The sequence below is a fragment of the Hypanus sabinus genome, chromosome 9 (assembly GCF_030144855.1).
Source record: "Hypanus sabinus isolate sHypSab1 chromosome 9, sHypSab1.hap1, whole genome shotgun sequence".
Taxonomy (NCBI): Eukaryota; Metazoa; Chordata; class Chondrichthyes; order Myliobatiformes; family Dasyatidae; genus Hypanus; species Hypanus sabinus.
The window spans coordinates 77,721,583-77,743,664 of record NC_082714.1 but is presented as its reverse complement, the minus strand read 5'-3'; the positions used below and the strand labels follow the sequence as shown (position 1 = coordinate 77,743,664).

At 48.1% G+C, this 22,082-nt stretch overlaps 1 protein-coding gene across 10 annotated transcripts in view; it reads right to left on the bottom strand.

The window, feature by feature from the left end:
- The window catches only part of LOC132399509 (multiple epidermal growth factor-like domains protein 11), a 281,926-nt gene that overhangs the window by 244,991 nt on the left and 14,853 nt on the right, over nucleotides 1-22,082 (bottom strand). For 4 of the 10 annotated variants that reach the window (XM_059979960.1, XM_059979954.1, XM_059979957.1 and 1 more), the window contains exons 2-3: nucleotides 6,346-6,412; nucleotides 5,559-5,867 (exon numbers count right to left, since the gene is read on the bottom strand). Coding sequence is in view for 4 of the 10 variants with exons in the window: in XM_059979954.1 (XP_059835937.1) it covers nucleotides 5,559-5,659 (101 nt within the window). In the remaining 6 variants the exon portion in view is untranslated. The remainder of the gene's footprint in view (nucleotides 1-5,558; nucleotides 5,868-6,345; nucleotides 6,413-22,082) is intronic. The other 6 variants (XM_059979962.1, XM_059979959.1, XM_059979964.1 and 3 more) reach the window with 2 other exon arrangements.

Genomic DNA, 22,082 nt, shown 5'->3' with positions numbered 1-22,082 from the left:
ACCAGACTGTAGGGATCAGAGTAAGGAAACTGTGCCAGACTGTAAAGATCGGAGTAAGGAAACTGTACCAGACTGTAGGGATCAGAGTAAGGAAACTGTGCCAGACTGTAGGGATCAGAGTAAGGAAACTGTGCCAGACTGTAAAGATTGGAGTAAGGAAACTGTACCAGACTGTAGAGATCGGAGTAAGGAAACTGAGCCAGACTGTAGGTATCGGAGTAAGAAAACTATGTCAGACTGTAGGGATCATGATATGGAAACTGTACCAGACTGTAGGTATCGGAGTAAGGTAACTGTACCAGACTGTAGGTATCGGAGTAAGGAAACTGTGCCAGACTGTAGGGATCGGAGTAAGGAAACTGTACCAAACTGTAGGGATCAGAGTAAGGAAACTGTACCAGACTGTAGAGATCGGAGCAAGGAAACTGTTCCAGACTGTAGGGATTAGAGTAAGGAAACTGTGCCAGACTGTAAAGATCGGAGTAAGGAAACTGTACCAGACTGTAGGGATCAGAGTAAGGAAACTGTGCCAGACTGTAGGGATCGGAGTAAGGAAACTGTACCAGACTGTAGAGATCGGAGTAAGGAAACTGTGCCAGACTGTAGGGATCGGAGTAAGGAAACTGTACCAGACTGTAGAGATCGGAGTAAGGAAACTGTGCCAGACTGTAAAGATCGGAGTAAGGAAACTGAGCCAGACTGTAGGTATCGGAGTAAGGAAACTATGTCAGACTGTAGGGATCATGATATGGAAACTGTACCAGACTGTAGGTTTCGGAGTAAGGAAACTGTACCAGACTGTAGGTATCGGAGTAAGGAAACTGTACCAGACTGTAGAGATCGGAGCAAGGAAACTGTACCAGACTGTAGGGATCAGAGTAAGGAAACTGTGCCAGTCTGTAAAGATCGGAGTATGGAAACTGTACCAGACTGTAGGGATCGGAGTAAGGAAACTGTACCAGATTGTAGAGATCGGAGCAAGGAAACTGTTCCAGACTGTAGGGATCGGGATATGGAAACTGTACCAGACTGTAGGGATCAGAGTAAGGAAACTGTGCCAGACTGTAGAGATCAGAGTAAGGACACTGTGCCAGACTGTAGGGATCGGAGTAAGGAAACTGTGCCAGACTGTAGAGATCGGAGTAAGGACACTGTGCCAGACTGTAGGTATCGGAGTAAGGAAACTGTACCGGACTGTAGGGATCAGAGTTAGGAAACTGTACCAGACTTCAGGGATTTGAATATAATAACTGTGCTAGTCTGCAAGTGATCAGAATATGAAAACTGTGCCTGACTGTGAGGGATCCGAGTAAGGAAACATCGCTAGACGATGAGGGATCAGAGTATGGAATCTTGCCAGACTGTCAGGGATCAGAATATGGAAACTGTGAAGACTGCAAGGAATCAGAACAGGGAAGCTGTGACAGACTGCAAAGGAATGGAATATGGAACGTGTGCCAATCTGAAAGGGATAGGTATATATTGAAACTGTCAGACTGTGAGGGATCAGAGAAGGGAAACTGTGCCAGACTGTAAAGATCGGAGTAAGGAAACTGTACCAGACTGTAGGGATCAGAGTAAGGAAACTGTGCCAGACTGTAGGGATCAGAGTAAGGAAACTGTGCCAGACTGTAAAGATTGGAGTAAGGAAACTGTACCAGACTGTAGAGATCGGAGTAAGGAAACTGAGCCAGACTGTAGGTATCGGAGTAAGAAAACTATGTCAGACTGTAGGGATCATGATATGGAAACTGTACCAGACTGTAGGTATCGGAGTAAGGTAACTGTACCAGACTGTAGGTATCGGAGTAAGGAAACTGTGCCAGACTGTAGGGATCGGAGTAAGGAAACTGTACCAAACTGTAGGGATCAGAGTAAGGAAACTGTACCAGACTGTAGAGATCGGAGCAAGGAAACTGTTCCAGACTGTAGGGATTAGAGTAAGGAAACTGTGCCAGACTGTAAAGATCGGAGTAAGGAAACTGTACCAGACTGTAGGGATCAGAGTAAGGAAACTGTGCCAGACTGTAGGGATCGGAGTAAGGAAACTGTACCAGACTGTAGAGATCGGAGTAAGGAAACTGTGCCAGACTGTAGGGATCGGAGTAAGGAAACTGTACCAGACTGTAGAGATCGGAGTAAGGAAACTGTGCCAGACTGTAAAGATCGGAGTAAGGAAACTGAGCCAGACTGTAGGTATCGGAGTAAGGAAACTATGTCAGACTGTAGGGATCATGATATGGAAACTGTACCAGACTGTAGGTTTCGGAGTAAGGAAACTGTACCAGACTGTAGGTATCGGAGTAAGGAAACTGTACCAGACTGTAGAGATCGGAGCAAGGAAACTGTACCAGACTGTAGGGATCAGAGTAAGGAAACTGTGCCAGTCTGTAAAGATCGGAGTATGGAAACTGTACCAGACTGTAGGGATCGGAGTAAGGAAACTGTACCAGATTGTAGAGATCGGAGCAAGGAAACTGTTCCAGACTGTAGGGATCGGGATATGGAAACTGTACCAGACTGTAGGGATCAGAGTAAGGAAACTGTGCCAGACTGTAGAGATCAGAGTAAGGACACTGTGCCAGACTGTAGGGATCGGAGTAAGGAAACTGTGCCAGACTGTAGAGATCGGAGTAAGGACACTGTGCCAGACTGTAGGTATCGGAGTAAGGAAACTGTACCGGACTGTAGGGATCAGAGTTAGGAAACTGTACCAGACTTCAGGGATTTGAATATAATAACTGTGCTAGTCTGCAAGTGATCAGAATATGAAAACTGTGCCTGACTGTGAGGGATCCGAGTAAGGAAACATCGCTAGACGATGAGGGATCAGAGTATGGAATCTTGCCAGACTGTCAGGGATCAGAATATGGAAACTGTGAAGACTGCAAGGAATCAGAACAGGGAAGCTGTGACAGACTGCAAAGGAATGGAATATGGAACGTGTGCCAATCTGAAAGGGATAGGTATATATTGAAACTGTCAGACTGTGAGGGATCAGAGAAGGGAAACTGCCAGACTGTGAGGGATTGCAATATTGAAACTGTGCCAAACTGTGAGGAATCGAAATATGGACCTGTGACAAACTGGGTGGTATCAAAATAGGAAAACTGTGCCAGATTACAAGGGATTGGAATATGAAAACTGTGCCAGACTGTGAGGTGACGGGTGTTGGTGGGAATGTATCGTTGACGTAGGGATGCTTCTATGGGGGTTAATACACCTCCGCACACTCCCTAACCAATGTTGAAGACGCCCGTCATGGAGGGTCAGTGGAACATCAGACCAAGATTTTCCTCTCTTCAGAACCCAACACCTCAGCCCAATCATCCCTTGCTCCCACCCCAACCCACCGCCCTCTCCCCAAAATTAGACACATCCACCCACTGAGCCCCACACCAGCTGGCAAGGCGGGGCAACCATTTCTGATGTAGCCTGGGGAACCAAACTGGCGGCCGATGCACAGCAAGATCGCATGAACAGTGACTTTTTCCTGGTCCCAGAGTTGTTGGCTGAGGGGTGGACACTTGGGTGAAGAACTGCACCCAATGGTCTGAGCTAGCTGATGGGGCTGGGACAGAGGGGACACCACATCTCCCTCAAGTGTGCCTCACCAAACTCAGCAAACATGGGGCTTTAGTGTGCACACAATGGCACAAATAGTTCCGTGTGAACTCTGCAGTGGAGGATTTTCTGAAATGTTTACATTCAGTCTGACGATGAACTGGAACAGTGCTAGCTGAGTATCATGGGAAACATTAATTAATCTTGCAGCAAGACACTGATAAAATATTGGCCATAATATTCCATTAAACTGAACTGTGTCATAGTTCAATCTGAAACCAGGACTTTTCATCTAAACAAAGGAAACTAGAACAACAGGGCGTGCTGATAGAAAAATGTGGAGCGTTTAAAGAAACAGCTCGTGGTTTGCAGTTAATCCACATTCCTTCAAGGGTCAAAGACGCAACAGGAGATATGGCCCAATTAGGGATTACAGAACAAGTTTAAAATTATATTAAACTTAAAGTAAAGAGTGATAAGGTTTCCAAAAGGGAGTAGAGTGAAGTATTGGTACTTTTATTTAGAACTCGGCAAAGGATGGCCAGGAAACTGATAAAGAAAACGGAAGACAGACCCTGAGAGTGTGCTAACGAGAAAGATAAAATGGAATGCAGGATGTTCATGAATATGTGAAAGGGTGACGAGAGCAAATGTCAGACTTGGATTATGAAACTGCAGAGGAATTAAACAAAATTATTGAGTCACACAAGCATTTCGGCCCTACATCTCCATGCTGGCCAAGATGCTCCAGCCAAGCTAGTCCCGCTTACTGGAATTTGGCCCATACCTCTCCTATCCATGTACTTAAGTGTTCTCTAAAATGTTGTTAATGTGCCACTTCTGGCAGCTCGTTCCATGCTCTGACCACCCTCTGGGTGAAGCAGTTGTCCCCCAGGTTCCTTTTAAATCTCTGCCCTCTCACCTTAAACCTGTGCCCTGTAGTTCTCGACTCCTCGACCACTCATTCAGATGGGTGTTGTTGGCAAGCCCGCCATCTAATGCCCCTCCTTCTGCCTCTGGACATTAGCAGCAGATTGTGCCATTTCTTAGCATCTTACAGGCAGAAGCCACAAGGCCCTTGTATCTACGTCCATCCCAGAGGAACGACTGTTATTCCCCTCCATGGATACTGTCTAACTTGCTGAGTTCCTCCCACATTTTGTGTGTGTTATTCTGGAGGAACAATCTGCCCAGTCCCACACCCACTCTCTTTATTTCATAAGAACATAAGAAATAGGAGCAGGAGTAGGCCATCCGGCCCATCGAGACATTCTATAAGATCATGGCTGATCTGTCCATAAACTCAGCTCCTTTTCCCCACAACCCTTAATTCCCCTACTGTGTAAAAATCTATCTAACTGTATCTCAAATATATTTAGTGAAGAAGCCTCAACTGCTTCCCTGGGCAGAGAATTCCACAGATTCATCACTCTCTGGGAAAAACAGTTTCTCCTCATCTCCGTCGTAAATCTTCTCCCCTGAATCTTGAGGCAATGTCCCCTAGTTCTAGTCTCACCCACCAATGGAAACAACTTTCCTATTTCTGTCTTATCTATCCCTTTCAAAATTCTTTCAAAATAAGATCCCCTCTCATTCTTCTGAATTCCAGAGAGTATAGTCCCAGGCAACTTAATCTCTCTTCATAGGTTAACCCCTTCATCTCTGGAATCAATCGGGGGAACATCCTCTGCATCGCCTCCAAAGCCAGTATATCCTTCCTCAAGTTTGGAGATCAGAACTGCACACAGTACTCCAGGTGTGGCCTCACCAGTACCCCGTATAGTTGCAGCATGACCTCCCTGCTCTTGAATTCAATCCCTTCAGCAATGAAGGCCAACAATCCATTTGCCTTCTTAATAACCTGTTGTACCTGCAAACCCCAAATCCCTGTGATTTATTTCCTCCACATCCCCACCAACTCCTCCTGGATTGTACCTCTCACCCACTCACCGGGGAGTGGGGGTAAAATTACAGCAGCCAATTTGCCAACTGACCTCATTGGGACGTGGGGGAGAATCGGAGCACCCATGCGATCACAGGGAGAATGTGCAAGCTCGGATGAACTTTCACAGAGATGCTGTTCAAAGTGTTGCATCACGGTGTGGTACAGCAGGTACAAAAACTCACTGTTAGTAGTGAGCTATGCGGACACATATCTCCCCACTGTATCTACCATCCATCATCGAAATCCCCACCATCCGGGCCGTCCCATCTTCTCACAGCTCCCATCAGGCAAGAGGCACAGAAGCTGAAGTCCCACACCACCAGGTTCAAGAGCAGCTACTTCCCTTCAACCATCGGTCCTTGAACCAAGTGGAACAACCCCAATTACTACCTCAGTACAGAAACACAATTACCTACTCTACAATGGTCTTTTTGTGTTCTGATTGTGTTCCTTCTTGTGTATGATTTGTACTTCTTTGTGAATGCTCCTTATCTGATAATGCTGCAAGTATGTTTTCCATTACACCTGTGCATTTCACAGTATACAGCATACACACACACACACACACACACACACACACACACACACACACACACACACACACACACACACACACACACACACACACACACACACACACACACACACACACACACACACACACACACACACACACACACACCGAACCCAGGGTTTCTGGGGCCGCCCGTTGAAGTCACTGGGTGGCCAGACAGGGGAAAGGACGGCCAGAGGAGTATTTACGACAACGGACACTTTCAGGATCTGCGTTATCTATTATGCGAATCTTCACACAACCACGGCACAGCCATACCTACCTTGCACAAAGCTAAGCAGCGGAACCAAACCAGCGGACGTGGAAACACTCAGCGGGTTGGACAGCATCTGTGGAGGGAAATATTAAGGAAAATTACGACAGGAAAACCAGATGCCTAAATCTGCAGCAAAAAACAAATAGATGCAGGACTCAGCAGGTCAGACAGCATCTGTGGAGAGAAACAGACAGTCGATATTTCGGGTCAGATGCTTCTTCTGGATCCCAAACGTCATAGACTTAGAAATGTACAGCACGTTACAGGCCCTTCGGCCCACAATGTTGTGCCAGCCATGTAACCTACTCTCGAGATTGCCTAGAATTGCCCCAGCGCGTAGCCCTCTATTTTTCTAAGGTCCATGCATCTATCTAAGCAACTCTTAAAAGACCCTATTGTAGCTGCAAAGACCCGATTGTATGAACGTCAACTGTTCATCTCCCTCCTTCGGTTACCGAACCCGCTGAGATTCTCCAGTAGTTTGTTTGTTTTTTTGTTGACATAACAACAGAACCGGCTGTTCCCACCATAAATCAGAAGTTATGGGAAGAGTTTGGATAAACTGGTTTCTGTGGAGCGAAGTGGGTGAGGGTGACCTGATAGAATTATTATCACGTGGAATTTGTTGATAGGTACAAGACAAAGAGTTAGCACGCTACAATAAAAATACATGGCGCAAAGGGGAATGGTGTAAGGTTACGTTGATGGGTTTGTAGAGCGTTCAGAGATATGATGGCGAAGGGGAAGATGCTGTCCCTGAAACATTGATGCAAACACAAAGAAATCTGCAGATGCTGGAGATTCAAGCAACAGGCACAAAATGCTGGAGGAACGCAGCAGGGCAGGCAGCATCTATAGGGAGAAGCACAGTCGACGTTTCGGGCCGAGACCCTTCATCAGGACTTGGCCCGAAATGTTGACTATAGATGCTGCCTGGCCTGCTGCATTCCACCTAAAACATTGACTTTGGGTATTCAGATGCCAGGAGGCCTCCCTGGTCGGAGTAATGAGAAGAAAGCACGTCCCAAATGGGGAGGTTCTTAAATCATGGATGCCGCCTTCTTGAAATATCGTCTTTTGAAAATGTCCTCAATGGGGGCAGATGATGAGAGGCATAAACAGATTAGATAGTCGGTGTCTTTTTCTATTGGTGAAGGTATAACAAACAAGAAGACACATACACAGGTGGGAGGAGGGAGACTTACAGAGGATCAGAGGGGCAATTTTTCTAAACACAGAGAATGGTTGATATCTTGAATATCCTGAAGGCTGCCAGAGGAGGTGGTGGAATCAGATAGTCACAAAATTTAAGCGCACTTAGACAGTTAAATAGGCAAGGTGTAGAAGGATACGGTCCTAAATGTGGGCAAAAGTAGATGGACAAAAACGTCAGCACAGACAGAGTGGGCCGAAGGGCCTGTGCCACTCTAACTCTGGGCTGTAACACCCGAAAGAGGGTGGAATTGCGGGGGCAGTGAGCTCGTGGGTGGAACGGGGCAGAATGAGTGAGCGGGGATGGTCACGTGGGATGCCACCCGACATGAGAGGACAGGAGGTATATAGAGTTTAGCTCAGAGAGGGCGGTGGCTGGTGAGTGGAATCCAGGACTACAAAGTTCGGGTAATCATTCTAGAGGAAGGAAAGGACACCATTGTCGGAGCGAACTGAGGGCAGCGCAAATCGAAGAATGGCGGCCACATCTCACTCCTGTTCCAGATCGCACGGTCTTCGGACACTGGCACACCGTAGCGTTAAGCCCCCTCTAAACTGTCCCATCACACACTCCCGGGGTCAGACACAGAGTGAAACTCCCTCCACACCGTCCCATCACACACTCCCGGGGTCAGACACAGAGTGAAACTCCCTCCACACCGTCTCATCACACACTCCCGGGGTCAGACACAGAGTGAAACTCCCTCCACACCGTCCCATCACACACTCCCGGGGTCAGACACAGAGTGAAACTCCCTCCACACCGTCTCATCACACACTCCCGGGGTCAGACACAGAGTGAAACTCCCTCCACACTGTCCCATCACACACTCCCGGGGTCAGACAGAGAGTGAAACTCCCTCCACACCGTCCCATCACACACTCCCAGGGTCAGACACAGAGTGAAACCCCCTCCACACCGTCCCATCACCCACTCCCGGGGTCAGACACAGAGTGAAGCTCCCTCCACACCGTCCCATCACACACTCCCGGGGTCAGACACAGAGTGAAACTCCTTCCACACCGTCCCATCACACACTCCCGGGGTCAGACACAGAGTGAAACTCCCTCCACACCGTCCCATCACACACTCCCGGGGTCAGACACAGAGTGAAACTCCCTCCACACTGTGCCATCACACACTCCCGGGGTCAGACACAGAGTGAAACTCCCTCCACACCGTCCCATCACACACTCCCGGGGTCAGACACAGAGTGAAACTCCCTCCACACCGTCCCATCACACACTCCCAGGGTCAGACACAGAGTGAAGCTCCCTCCACACCGTCCCATCACACACTCCCAGGGTCAGACACAGAGTGAAACTCCCTCCACACTGTCCCATCATACACTCCTGGGGTCAGACACAGAGTGAAGCTCCCTCCACACCGTCCCATCACACACTCCCAGGGTCAGACACAGAGTGAAACTCCCTCCACACTGTCCCATCACACACTCCCGGGGTCAGACGTAGAGTGACCCTCCCTCTACACCGTCCCATCACACACTCCCGGGGTCAGACACAGAGTGACCCTCCCTCCACACCGTCCCATCACACACCTCCGGGGTCAGACACAGAGTGAAACTCCCTCCACACCGTCCCATCACACACTCCCGGGGTCAGACACAGAGTGAAACTCCCTCCACACCGTCCCATCACACACTCCCGGGCTCAGGTGAGGGGTGAAGCTCTTTCCACAGTCCCATCTCACATTTCCGGGCCAGATTTAGGATGAAGCTCACTCTACACTGTCCCATTACATTCCTGTCCCGACCCTCCCCCGCTCTGTCTCAGATGATCTCCCCCGGCCTCTCACGCTCTGACATCGCAGAAGCCGGCCCCATTCCTGTCTGTGGCGCCCTGCGGCCAGTGTGTGGTTTTGGAGAGCCCAGCATCTGGAACTCATTGGCGCACACATCCTGGGGGGTGGGGGGAGTGATGTTCGGAATTACAGAGGATTTCTTCACTGGCGAAATTGGAAGTGTCTGACCCTCTGATTTCTCCGTTGGTAGCTGAGCCGAGAAACTGTGGGAATCAGTGCTGGACGAAGGCTGGTGTGATCCGGCCGCGGCAGTAAGGACGCGACTGGCCCCGGTACGGGTGTGGAGTGACCTCTGGTGAACTGTTGTCGTGTCCAGTGTGTTGTGGGATCTCCAATGGACAGTCGGCCAACTTCTCACAATACGGAAGTAATCCCTTCGGCCCCGGTATTCTATGCTGACTAAGATGTCCCTCCAAGCTAGTCCCGTTTGCTCGTGTTTGGCCAATGTCCGTAAAGTTGTGGTGTCCTATGATGTTGTGAACTTGGATGACCCAGAGGCAGGAAAGGCTGCGGAGTGTGCCGGGCTATAGATGTTTCATAAAGGACAGTGAGGGGGGCAGAAGGGGAGGGGTGTGTCACTGCTAATCAGGGATAGTATCACGGATGCAGAAACAGAGGGAGCCATGGGGAGATGGCTACTGACTCATTGTAGGTGGAAGTCAGAAACAGGAAGGAGGCAATAACTCGTGGTGTTTTTATAGACACCCCCTCCCCTCCCCAATAGCAACAGAGACATCGAGCAGCAGATAGGGAGGCAGATTCTGGAATGGTGCAATAATAATTAGGCTTGTTGTGATGGGTGATTTTAACTTTCCTAATATTGACTGGCATCTTCTTAGAGCATGGGGTGGAGTTTGTTAGGTGTGTTCAGGAAGGTTTCCTGACACAATAGCCGATAGAGGAGAGGCCATACTTGATCAGGTATTGGGAAATGGATCTGGTCAGGTGTCAGACCTCCCAGTGGGAGAGCATTTTGGAGGTAGTGACCACAACTCTATCTCCTTCACCATAGCGCTGGGGAGGGATAGGAGCAGACAATTTGGGAAACCATTTAATTGGGGTCGGGGGAAATATGATGCTCTTAGGCAGGAACTTGGGAGCAGATGTTCTCGGAAATGCACGGCAGAAATGTGGCAAATGTTCGGGGAACATTTCGCCTGTGTATAAATGTTCAGGCACTTCAGGGAACACTTGCATGGAGTTCTGCATTATTATGTTCCATTGAGGCAGGGAAAGGATGGAAAGAACCATGGTGTACAAAGGGAGTAGAAAATCTAGTTAAGAAGAAAAGAAAAACTTATGAACGGTTCAAGAAAATAGGTACTGATAGAGCTCTAGAAAATTACAAGATTGCTAGAAAGGAGTTTAAGAATAGAATTAGGAGAGCCAGAAGGGATCATGAGAAGGCCTTGGCGAGCAGGATTAAGGAAAACCCCAAGGCATTCTACAAGTATGTAAAGAGCAAGCAGATAAGTCGTGTGAGAATAGGACGAATCAGGAGTGAGAGTGGAAACGTGCACAGAGTCGGAGGAGGTAGCAGAGGTGCTTAATGATATTTTGCTTTAGTATTCACCAGTGAAAAGAACCTTGGCAATTGTGGGGCAGACTGAAACGCTTGAGTGTATAGACATTAAGAGGATGTGATGGAGCTTTTGAAAAGTATGAAGTTAGATAAGTCACTAGGACTGGGCGAGATACACCCCAGGCTACTGTGGGAAATGAGGAAGGAGATGGCTGAGCTTCTGGAAATGATCAGTAAGGACGGGAGAAGTTTCAGAGGATTGGAATGTTGCAAAAGTTGTTCCTTCGTTCAAGAAAGGGAGCAGAAATACCACCAGAAAGTATAGACCAGTGAGTCTTACTTCAGAGATGGACAAGTTGTTGGAGAAGATCCTGAGAGGTAGGATTTATGAGCATTTAGAAAGATATAATCTGCTTAGGGATAGTCAACTCAACTTTGTCAAGGACAGGACATGCCTCACAAGCCTGACTGAATTCTTTGAGGGTGTAACAAACATTGATGAAGGTAGAGCAGTGGTTGTAGTGTACGTGGATTTCAAAAAGGTATTTGATAAGGCTCCCCATGTGAGGCTCATTCAGAAAGTAATGAGGCATGGGATCCAGAATTGGCTTGTCTACAGAAGGCAAAGGGTTGTTGTAGATGGTTTGTTTTCTGCATGGAGGTCGGTGACCAGTGGAACACAGGAATCTGTTCTGGGATCCCTCCTCTTTGTGATTTTTATAAATGACTTGGATGAAGAAGTAGAAGGGTGGGTTAGCAAATGTGTTGATGACACAAAAGTTGGGGGTGTTGTGGATAGTCTGGAGGATTGTGAGAGGTTACAGAGTGACATCGATAGGATACAGAACTGGGCTAAGAAGTGGCAGATGGCATCCAACCCAGTGGTTCATTTCAGTAGGTCAAATTTGAAGGCACAAAGACAAGAGTGTGTGTGGTAAGACTCTTGGCTGTGTGGAGGATCTGAGAGATCTTGGAGTCCATGTCTATAGGACACTCAAAGCTGCTGCTCAGATTGACAGTGTTGTTGAGAAGGTGTATGCTGTGTTGGCATTCATCAACCATGGGATTGAGTTCAAGAGCCGAGAGGTAATGTTATAACTATATAAGTCCATGGTCAGACCCACTTGAAGTACTGTGTTCAGTTCTGGTCACCTCACTAGAGGAAGGATGTAAATACTATAGAGAGAGTGCAGAGGAGATTTACAAGGATGTTGCCTGGATTGGGGAGCATGCCTTATCAGAATAGGCTCAGTGAACTTGACCTTTTCTCCTTGGAGCAATAGAGGATGAGAGCTGACCTGATAGAGGTGTCTCAGATGATGAGAGGCATTGATCGTGTGGATAGCCAGAGGCTTTTTCCCAGGACTGAAATGGGTAACACGAGGGGGCATAGTTTAAAGATGCTTGGAAGTAGGTACAGGGGTAAGATTTTCACACAGAGCGGTGGGTGCATGGAATGCATTACCAGTGAAGGTGGTAGAGGTGGATACAGTCGGGTCTTTGAAGGGATTCTTAGCTAGGTACATGGAGCTCAGAAAATGAAGGGCTATCCGTTAAGGAAATTCTAGACAGTTTCTAGAGTAGGTTACATGGTTGGCACAGCATTGTGGACAGAAGGGCCTGTAACGTGCTGTAGATTTCTATGTTGTCTGTGAGTCTAAACCTTTCCTATAAATGTACCAGTCCATGTGGCTTTTAAATGCCACTAATGTATCCGTTTCAACCACTTCCTCTGGCAGCTTGTTCCGTATATTGAACACTCTCTGGGTGAAAAAGTTGCCACTCTGGTCCCGATTAGTTATCTCCCCTCTTGCCTTAAAACTGTGCCCTCTGGTAGTTGACTTGCCAACCCAGGATAAAGACTATGAGTTTTCACCCTGTCTACGCCGCTCATGATTTTAGACACATCTGTAAGGTCACCCCTCAATCTCCTATGCCCTGAGTCCCAACCTGTCCCTGGCGACCTCGCAACAGCCTGGTAACTCACCCCTCCATCCTTCCAGTTTACTGATGCCTTTCCTTTAAAAGCGGGGCCAGGACTATGTACTGGTCTCCAGGGATGGCCTCACCAGCACCCGATACACTTACTGCCGCGTCACAACTGGTAGTCCCGAGTTTGTCCTCGGACGGTGTGACCCAGTAGGTGGTTATGGGAACGGATACTGCTGGGGCTCAAGAGATCACAGATCAGGGGTCACAAGTGATGAGTGTAAGAGTTCAAGGGTGTCACAGGTCAGGGTAGTCACCGGTCGGAGGGAGCCACAGGTCAAATGGTGACAAACGCGAGGGTATCAAAAGTCACGTGGTAGAAGATCAGGGGTTCGCAGATCGAGGGTCACAGGTCAGGATGTCATACAGTTCGGGGTTTCACAGGACCTGTGGTATCACAGGTTTATGGATGGGAGAACCAAGGAGCTTGGTGTTGGCTGTGACTGCGACTCTTTCGTGCCTGATGGTCAGAAACCATCTACTACCAGGTGAGGGGGGGGGGGAGTTCAAAGGAGATGTGTGGTGGGGCAGGTTTTTTAAAGAGCAGTGGGTGTATGAAATGCGCAGTCAGGGCTGTTGGTGGATGCAGATACAACGGAGGCGCCTAAGAGGCTCTTAGACATAAGGGTGCAGAGAATGGAGGGATGAGAACACGCAGAAGGATTAGTTTAGTTAGGTGTTTATTTACTAGCTCGGCACGAGACGACGGGCCGAAGGGCCGTTCCGTGCTAGTCCAGTTCTCAGAAGCGTAAACCACACACCGCTTTTTTTTTTTGCTTTCCACCAGTGAACAAAACGGCGTAAACTGTACAATGCTGCTGGCGTTCCCCTGCCTCCCGTCTCCCACCGTATCGCAAATGAGATGCAGGGGAGTACAGTATTCCGTTTCACTAGGAATTAATAACCACTGTCAGCCGATCCAGGGAATGCGAGTTCAAACCCTGCCGTGGGAGTCGGAGGACATGCGCACAGTTTGCAAAACATTGAAATGAAATCTGATCTTCATTAAAATTAAACTAGCGGATTATTGTGCTGCTGGTTCCTCGCATTTCTCTACAGAAGCCATGACCTGTTCTTGAGACCGGAATTTTGTGTCTGGTTATATTCTTCGCCATCCCTCTACTACAGGCAAGTGACACCACACACACGGAGTTAAATCAGCAGCAGATTACAAGCAAAGTCCCTGGTAGTTTGGTATATCAGTCGCACAGCACAGAAACAGACCGTTCGGCGCACCCGTCCAAGCCGACCGTGTACCTGTCCGTATCCCTCTGAACCTTTCCTACCCGTGTACCTGTCCGTATCCCACTAAACCTTTCCTATCCGTGTACCTGTCCATATCCCTCTGAACCTTTCCTACCCGTGTACCTGTCCGTATCCCTCTGAACCTTTCCTACCCATGTACCTGTCCGTATCCCTCTGAACCTTTCCTACCCGTGTACCTGTCCGTATCCCTCTGAACCTTTCCTACCCGTGTACCTGTCCGTATCCCACTAAACCTTTCCTATCCGTGTACCTGTCCATATCCCTCTAAACCTTTCCTATCCGTGTACCTGTCCGTATCCCTCTAAACATTTCCTATCCGTGTACCTGACCGTATCCCTCTAAACCTTTCCTATCCATGTACCTGTCCGTATCCCTCTGAACCTTTCCCATTCCTGTACCTGTCCGTATCCCTCTAAACCTTTCATATCCGTGTACCTGTCTGTATCCCTCTAAACATTTCCTATCTGTGTACCTGTCCAGGTGCCTTTTAAATGTTGTTCATGTACCTGCCTCAACAACTTCTTCTGGCAGTTTGTTCTATATACTGACCGCTCTCTGAGTCAAAAAAAAAGTTCTGCTCAGGGTCCCTTTTAATCTTTCCCCTCGCGCCTTCTAGTTTTAGACAGTCCTACCATGGCACGGGAATTGGTTTATTATTGCCCCTGTACCAAAATGTAGTGAAAAGCGTCTGTGTGTGTGCCCAGCAGAATGGTAATTCCGTGCGCAAGTACATAGCGATTGCACAAAAGAAAACAGAATGCAGAATGCCACACAGAAAGTGCCAAGCAGGCACAAGGGCCAGGATGAGGTAGAACGGGAGAACAGGAGATGTAAGTGTAAGTTAGTATTTGCGTCCCCCCTCCCGTCCGAGTCGTAGAGTCCTCTATCCTCGAGGAAACGACCGTGAAAAAGACTTCACTACATGCCTCATGATTTCGTAAAGCCCTATAACGTTACCCTCAGATTCCTTGGCTCCAGGGCAAACAGTCCCAGCCTGGCCTGACTCTCCTCGGAACTTCTAACACCAAATGCACTGGAAGAGGAGCGAACACCGGACATTACCCTGTCCCGCACCAACAAAGTCTTGCGGTTGGTTACGCCAATCAGCTACACTGCTGGACCCCATGCTCCCAAAGACTCTATTCCAAGCTCTGGCAAGGGAAAGAGAGCTTTGGGTGGACAGAGGAATAACCTTCAATGAGGTTCCTAAAACTTCGGCAAAGACACGTAGCAGCCCCACCGGACCCAAGCGTTGGAATGTAGTTTTCAGTTCTGCTCACACTGCGATAGGAAAGGTAAATGCTGACAATGAGGGATGGGTGATAAATGCTGACACTGAGGGATGGGTGATAAATGCTGACACTGAGGGATGGGTGATAAATGCTGATACTGAGGGATGGGTGATAAATGCTGACACTGAGGGATGTGTGATAAATGCTGGCACTGAGGGATGGGTGATAAATGCTGATACTGAGGGATGGGTGATAAATGCTGGCACTGAGGGATGGGTGATAAATGCTGACACTGAGGGATGGGTGATAAATGCTGACACTGAGGGATGGGTGATAAATGCTGACACTGAGGGATGGGTGATAAATGCTGACACTGAGGGATGTGATAAATGCTGACACTGAGGGATGGGTGATAAATGCTGGCACTGAGGGATGGGTGATAAATGCTGACACCGAGGAATTGGTGATAAATGCTGACACTGAGGGATGGGTGATAAATGCTGGCACTGAGGGATGAGTGATAAATGCTGGCAGTAAGGGATGGGTGATAAATGCTGACACTGAGGGATGTGATAAATGCTGACACTGAGGGATGGGTGATAAATGCTGGCACTGAGGGATGGGTGATAAATGCTGACACCGAGGGATGGGTGATAAATGCTGACACTGAGGAATTGGTGATAAATGCTGGCACTGAGGGATGGGTGATAAATGCTGACACTGAGGAATTGGTGATAAATGCTGACACTGAGGGATGGGTGATAAATGCTGGCACTGAGGGATGAGTGATAAATGCTGGCAGTAAGGGATGGGTGATAAATGCTGACACTGAGGGATGTGATAAATGCTGACACTGAGGGATGTGATAAATGCTGACACTGAGGGATGGGTGATAAATGCTGACACTGAGGGATGGGTGATAAATGCTGACACTGAGGGATGTGATGAATGTTGACACTGAGGGATGGGTGATAAATGCTGACACTGAGGGATGTGTGATAAATGCTGGCACTGAAGGATGGGTGATAAATGCTGACACTGAGGGATGGGTGATAAATGCTGACACTGAGGGATGTGATAAATGCTGACACTGAGGGATGTGATAAATGCTGACACTGAGGAATTGGTGATAAATGCTGACACTGAGGGATGTGATAAATGCTGACACTGAGGGATGGGTGATAAATGCTGACACTGAGGGATGTGATGAATGTTGACACTGAGGGATGGGTGATAAATGCTGACACTGAGGGATGTGTGATAAATGCTGACACTGAGGGATGTGTGATAAATGCTGACACTGAGGAATTGGTGATAAATGCTGACACTGAGGGATGGGTGATAAATGCTGACACTGAGGGATGTGTGATAAATGCTGACACTGAGGAATTGGTGATAAATGCTGACACTGAGGGATGTGTGATAAATGCTGACACTGAGGAATTGGTGATAAATGCTGACACTGAAGGATGGGTGATAAATGCTGGCACTGAAGGATGGGTGATAAATGCTGACACTGAGGGATGGGTGATAAATGCTGACACTGAGGGACGTGATAAATGCTGACACTGAGGGACGTGATAAATGCTGACACTGAGGGATGGGTGATAAATGCTGACACTGAGGGATGGGTGATAAATGCTGACACTGAGGGATGGGTGATAAATGCTGACACTGAGGGATGTGTGATAAATGCTGACACTGAGGAATTGGTGATAAATGCTGACACTGAGGGATGTGTGATAAATGCTGACACTGAGGAATTGGTGATAAATGCTGACACTGAAGGATGGGTGATAAATGCTGGCACTGAAGGATGGGTGATAAATGCTGACACTGAGGGATGGGTGATAAATGCTGACACTGAGGGACGTGATAAATGCTGACACTGAGGGACGTGATAAATGCTGACACTGAGGGATGGGTGATAAATGCTGACACTGAGGAATTGGTGATAAATGCTGACACTGAGGGATGGGTGATAAATGCTGACACTGAGGGATGTGATAAATGCTGACACTGAGGGATGGGTGATAAATGCTGGCACTGAGGGATGAGTGATAAATGCTGGCACTGAGGGATGTGATAAATGCTGACACTGAGGGATGTGATAAATGCTGACACTGAGGGACGGGTGATAAATGCTGGCACTGAGGGACGGGTGATAAATGCTGGCACTGAGGGATGGGTGATAAATGCTGACACTGAGGGATGTGTGATAAATGCTGACACTGAGGAATTGGTGATAAATGCTGGCACTGAGGGATGTGATCAATGCTGACACTGAGGGATGGGTGATAAATGCTGGCACTGAGGGATGTGATCAATGCTGACACTGAGGGATGGGTGATAAATGCTGACACTGAGGGATGAGTGATAAATGCTGGCACTGAGGGATGTGATAAATGCTGACACTGAGGGATGTGATAAATGCTGACACTGAGGGACGGGTGATAAATGCTGGCACTGAGGGATGGGTGATAAATGCTGACACTGAGGGATGGGTGATAAATGCTGACACTGAGGGATGTGTGATAAATGCTGACACTGAGGAATTGGTGATAAATGCTGGCACTGAGGGATGTGATCAATGCTGACACTGAGGGATGGGTGATAAATGCTGGCACTGAGGGATGAGTGATAAATGCTGGCACTGAGGGATGGGTGATAAATGCTGACACTGAGGGATGGGTGATAAATGCTGGCACTGAGGGATGAGTGATAAATGCTGACACTGAGGGATGGGTGATAAATGCTGGCACTGAGGGATAGGTGATAAATGCTGACACTGAGGGAAGGGTGATAAATGCTGACACTGAGGGATGGGTGATAAATGCTGACACCGAGGGATGGGTGATAAATGTTGGCACTGAGGAATAGGTGATAAATGCTGACACTGAGGGAAGGGTGATAAATGCTGACACTGAGGGATGGGTGATAAATGCTGGCACTGAGGGATGGGTGATAAATGCTGACACCGAGGGATGGGTGATAAATGTTGGCACTGAGGAATAGGTGATAAATGCTGACACTGAGGGAAGGGTGATAAATGCTGACACTGAGGGATGGGTGATAAATGCTGGCACTGAGGGATGGGTGATAAATGCTGACACTGAGGGATGGGTGATAAATGCTGGCACTGAGGGACGGGTGATAAATGCTGACACTGAGGGACGGGTGATAAATGCTGGCACTGAGGGACGGGTGATAAATGCTGGCACTGAGGGATGTGTGATAAATGCTGACACTGAGGGATGTGATGAATGTTGACACTGAGGGATGTGATGAATGCTGACACTGAGGGATGTGATAAATGCTGACACTGAGGAATTGGTGATAAATGCTGACACTGAAGGATGGGTGATAAATGCTGACACTGAGGGACGGGTGATAAATGCTGACACTGAGGGATGTGATAAATGCTGGCACTGAGGGATGGGTGATAAATGCTGACACTGAAGGATGTGATAAATGCTGGCACTGAGGGATGGGTGATAAATGCTGACACTGAGGGATGAGTGATAAATGCTGACACTGAGGGAAGGGTGATAAATGCTGACACTGAAGGATGTGATAAATGCTGGAACTGAGGGATGGGTGATAAATGCTGACACTGAAGGATGTGATGAATGCTGACACTGAGGAATTGGTGATAAATGCTGACACTGAAGGATGGGTGATAAATGCTGACACTGAGGGACGGGTGATAAATGCTGGCACTGAGGGATGGGTGATAAATGCTGACACTGAGGGATGTGATAAATGCTGACACTGAGGGATGTGATGAATGTTGACACTGAGGGATGTGATGAATGCTGACACTGAGGGATGTGATAAATGCTGACACTGAGGAATTGGTGATAAATGCTGACACTGAAGGATGGGTGATAAATGCTGACACTGAGGGACGGGTGATAAATGCTGACACTGAGGGATGTGATAAATGCTGGCACTGAGGGATGGGTGATAAATGCTGACACTGAAGGATGTGATAAATGCTGGCACTGAGGGATGGGTGATAAATGCTGACACTGAGGGATGAGTGATAAATGCTGACACTGAGGGAAGGGTGATAAATGCTGACACTGAAGGATGTGATAAATGCTGGAACTGAGGGATGGGTGATAAATGCTGACACTGAAGGATGTGATGAATGCTGACACTGAGGAATTGGTGATAAATGCTGACACTGAAGGATGGGTGATAAATGCTGACACTGAGGGACGGGTGATAAATGCTGGCACTGAGGGATGGGTGATAAATGCTGACACTGAGGGATGTGATAAATGCTGACACTGAGGGATGTGATGAATGTTGACACTGAGGGATGTGTGATAAATGCTGGCACTGAGGGATGGGTGATAAATGCTGACACTGAGGGATGGGTGATAAATGCTGACACTGAGGGATGTGATAAATGCTGACACTGAGGGATGTGATAAATGCTGATACTGAGGGATGAGTGATAAATGTTGGAGCTGAGAGATGGGTGATAAATTTTGGAGCTGAGGGATGAGTGATAAATGTTGGAGCTGAGAGATGGGTGATAAATTTTGGAGCTGAGGGATAAGTAATAAATGTTCGAGCTGTGGGATGGGTGATAAACGTTGATGCTCAGGGATGGATGACGCTTTCTGATGGTTAGGGGTGGGTGATAAACACTTGGTTTTTTGGCTGGGTTATAGTTGCTGTTTGTTAGGAGTGGGTGATACATGTTTACCTTGCTTGCAGCGCCTGGTACTGAAAAGTAAAACTGAAAGAGGCAGCCTGGCACAATGGGATCCCATAATCCGCCATATTGTGCCAAGCTGGCTCTTTCAGTTTTTACAAGTGATGTTGGAATAACCACTAACTGTGGGACCCTCGGGGGATTTCCGCTGCCCACGACATCGAGTTGTGTAGTTGAACGTTCCCCCTACTGCCCATTCTGCAGAGGTGGGATCCTGCAGAAGGCTGTGTGGCAGAACCCCGGCATCCGAAGCTCAGATATCCTAAATCTTTATTTAGCCGCGCTACAGTCTGCATTGGATTAGTGCAACACCTGGCTATGAACCTCGGTCGCCCCATTTTATTCTGCCCTAATCCATCAGGTCTTTGCATTTCCCCTCCCCACTAATTCTAACGATCACAGTGTCCGGAATCTCCAAGTTCCATCTGTTCCTCTGGGAAGTGACTTAATCTAATTAAGTCCTCAGTTATCTGTAAACAGGATGCATCATGTCCGTTTCTGATTCATTAAGTCATCGTCATAAGGTCCTACAGCACAGGAACAGGTCTTCGGCCACCATATGCCTGCTGACCCCTCTTCAGCGATTCCATTCCCCAGCGTCGGACCGTCCCCTTCTCTGTCTCGGTGATTCAGTGCTCGTCCAGATAATTCTTCAATGTTGTGAGATCTCTGGCTCCACCACCCCATCAGGAAGTGTCTCCCAGATTCCAGGCCCCGGGGTAAAATCTCCCTTTCGGAACCTATCACCCTCCCCCCCCACCCCCCCACTCACAGACACACTAAACCTATGGACTCTGTTTCTAGACATCTCTGTCGTGGGAACAGTTTCTTGGTATCTCTGTCTGTCATAACTTTGCACAGAAAACAAAACTCTTCGCAGGTCAGGCAGCATTTTGGAGAAGAAGGGGCAGTCGACATTCCATCACTTTCCTCCACAGACGCCGCCTGACCCGCTAAACTCCTCAATATTGTTCTTTGCTCCAGATCGCAGCATCTATGGCCTCTTCCGTCTCCAAACTGCTGTGATCATTCAGCGGGCCATTGACCTCAGGAAAGGGGCGGCAGGCACATGCTCCTGTTTATATTAACGGTGCTGAGGTTGAGAAAGGTTGAGCATTCATCTCATCTACAACTTGTCTCACCCACGGATATGGCCTGAAAGCCCGTGCCTCCTCAGGAGGCTAAAAAAAATTCGATTGCTTCCGATAATCCTCACCAACTTTTACAGAAGCACCACAGAAAGCATCCTATCGGGCCGTCTCACGGTTCGTGACGGCATCTGCTCTGCCCGTGATCCCAAGAAACTGCCGACTGTGTACAGAGCTCAGCGCATGGCGGAAACCAGCCTTTCCTCCGTGGACTCTGTCTACGCTTCTCACTGCCTCGGTAAATCCTACTCCCGAGCACCCGCACTCTCCCATCGGGCACATGACACAACAACCTGAAAGCACGTACAACCAGATTCTAGGACACCCTTCATCCCGCTGTTACCAGTCTCTAGGACGGAACTAAGAGACCAACTCCATCTCTCGGCCTATCTCTTCATGATACTTGTACCTTACTATCTACCTGAACTGCACTTTCTATGTAACTAACACACTCTCTCTCTCTCACACAGACACACACGGAGTATTCAGGATCCCACCCTCCACACACACACACACACACACACACACACACACACACACACACACACACACACACACACACAAACACACACACACACACACACACACACACATACACACTCACACACGGAGCATTCAGGATCACACACACACATACACACACAGGCACACACACACACTCACACACACACAAAACATTCAGGATCACACACACACATACACACACACACGGTGCATTCAGGATCACACACACACACACACTCACACACACACGGAGCATTGATCACACACACACACACACACACACACACGAAACATTCAGGATCACACACACACATACACA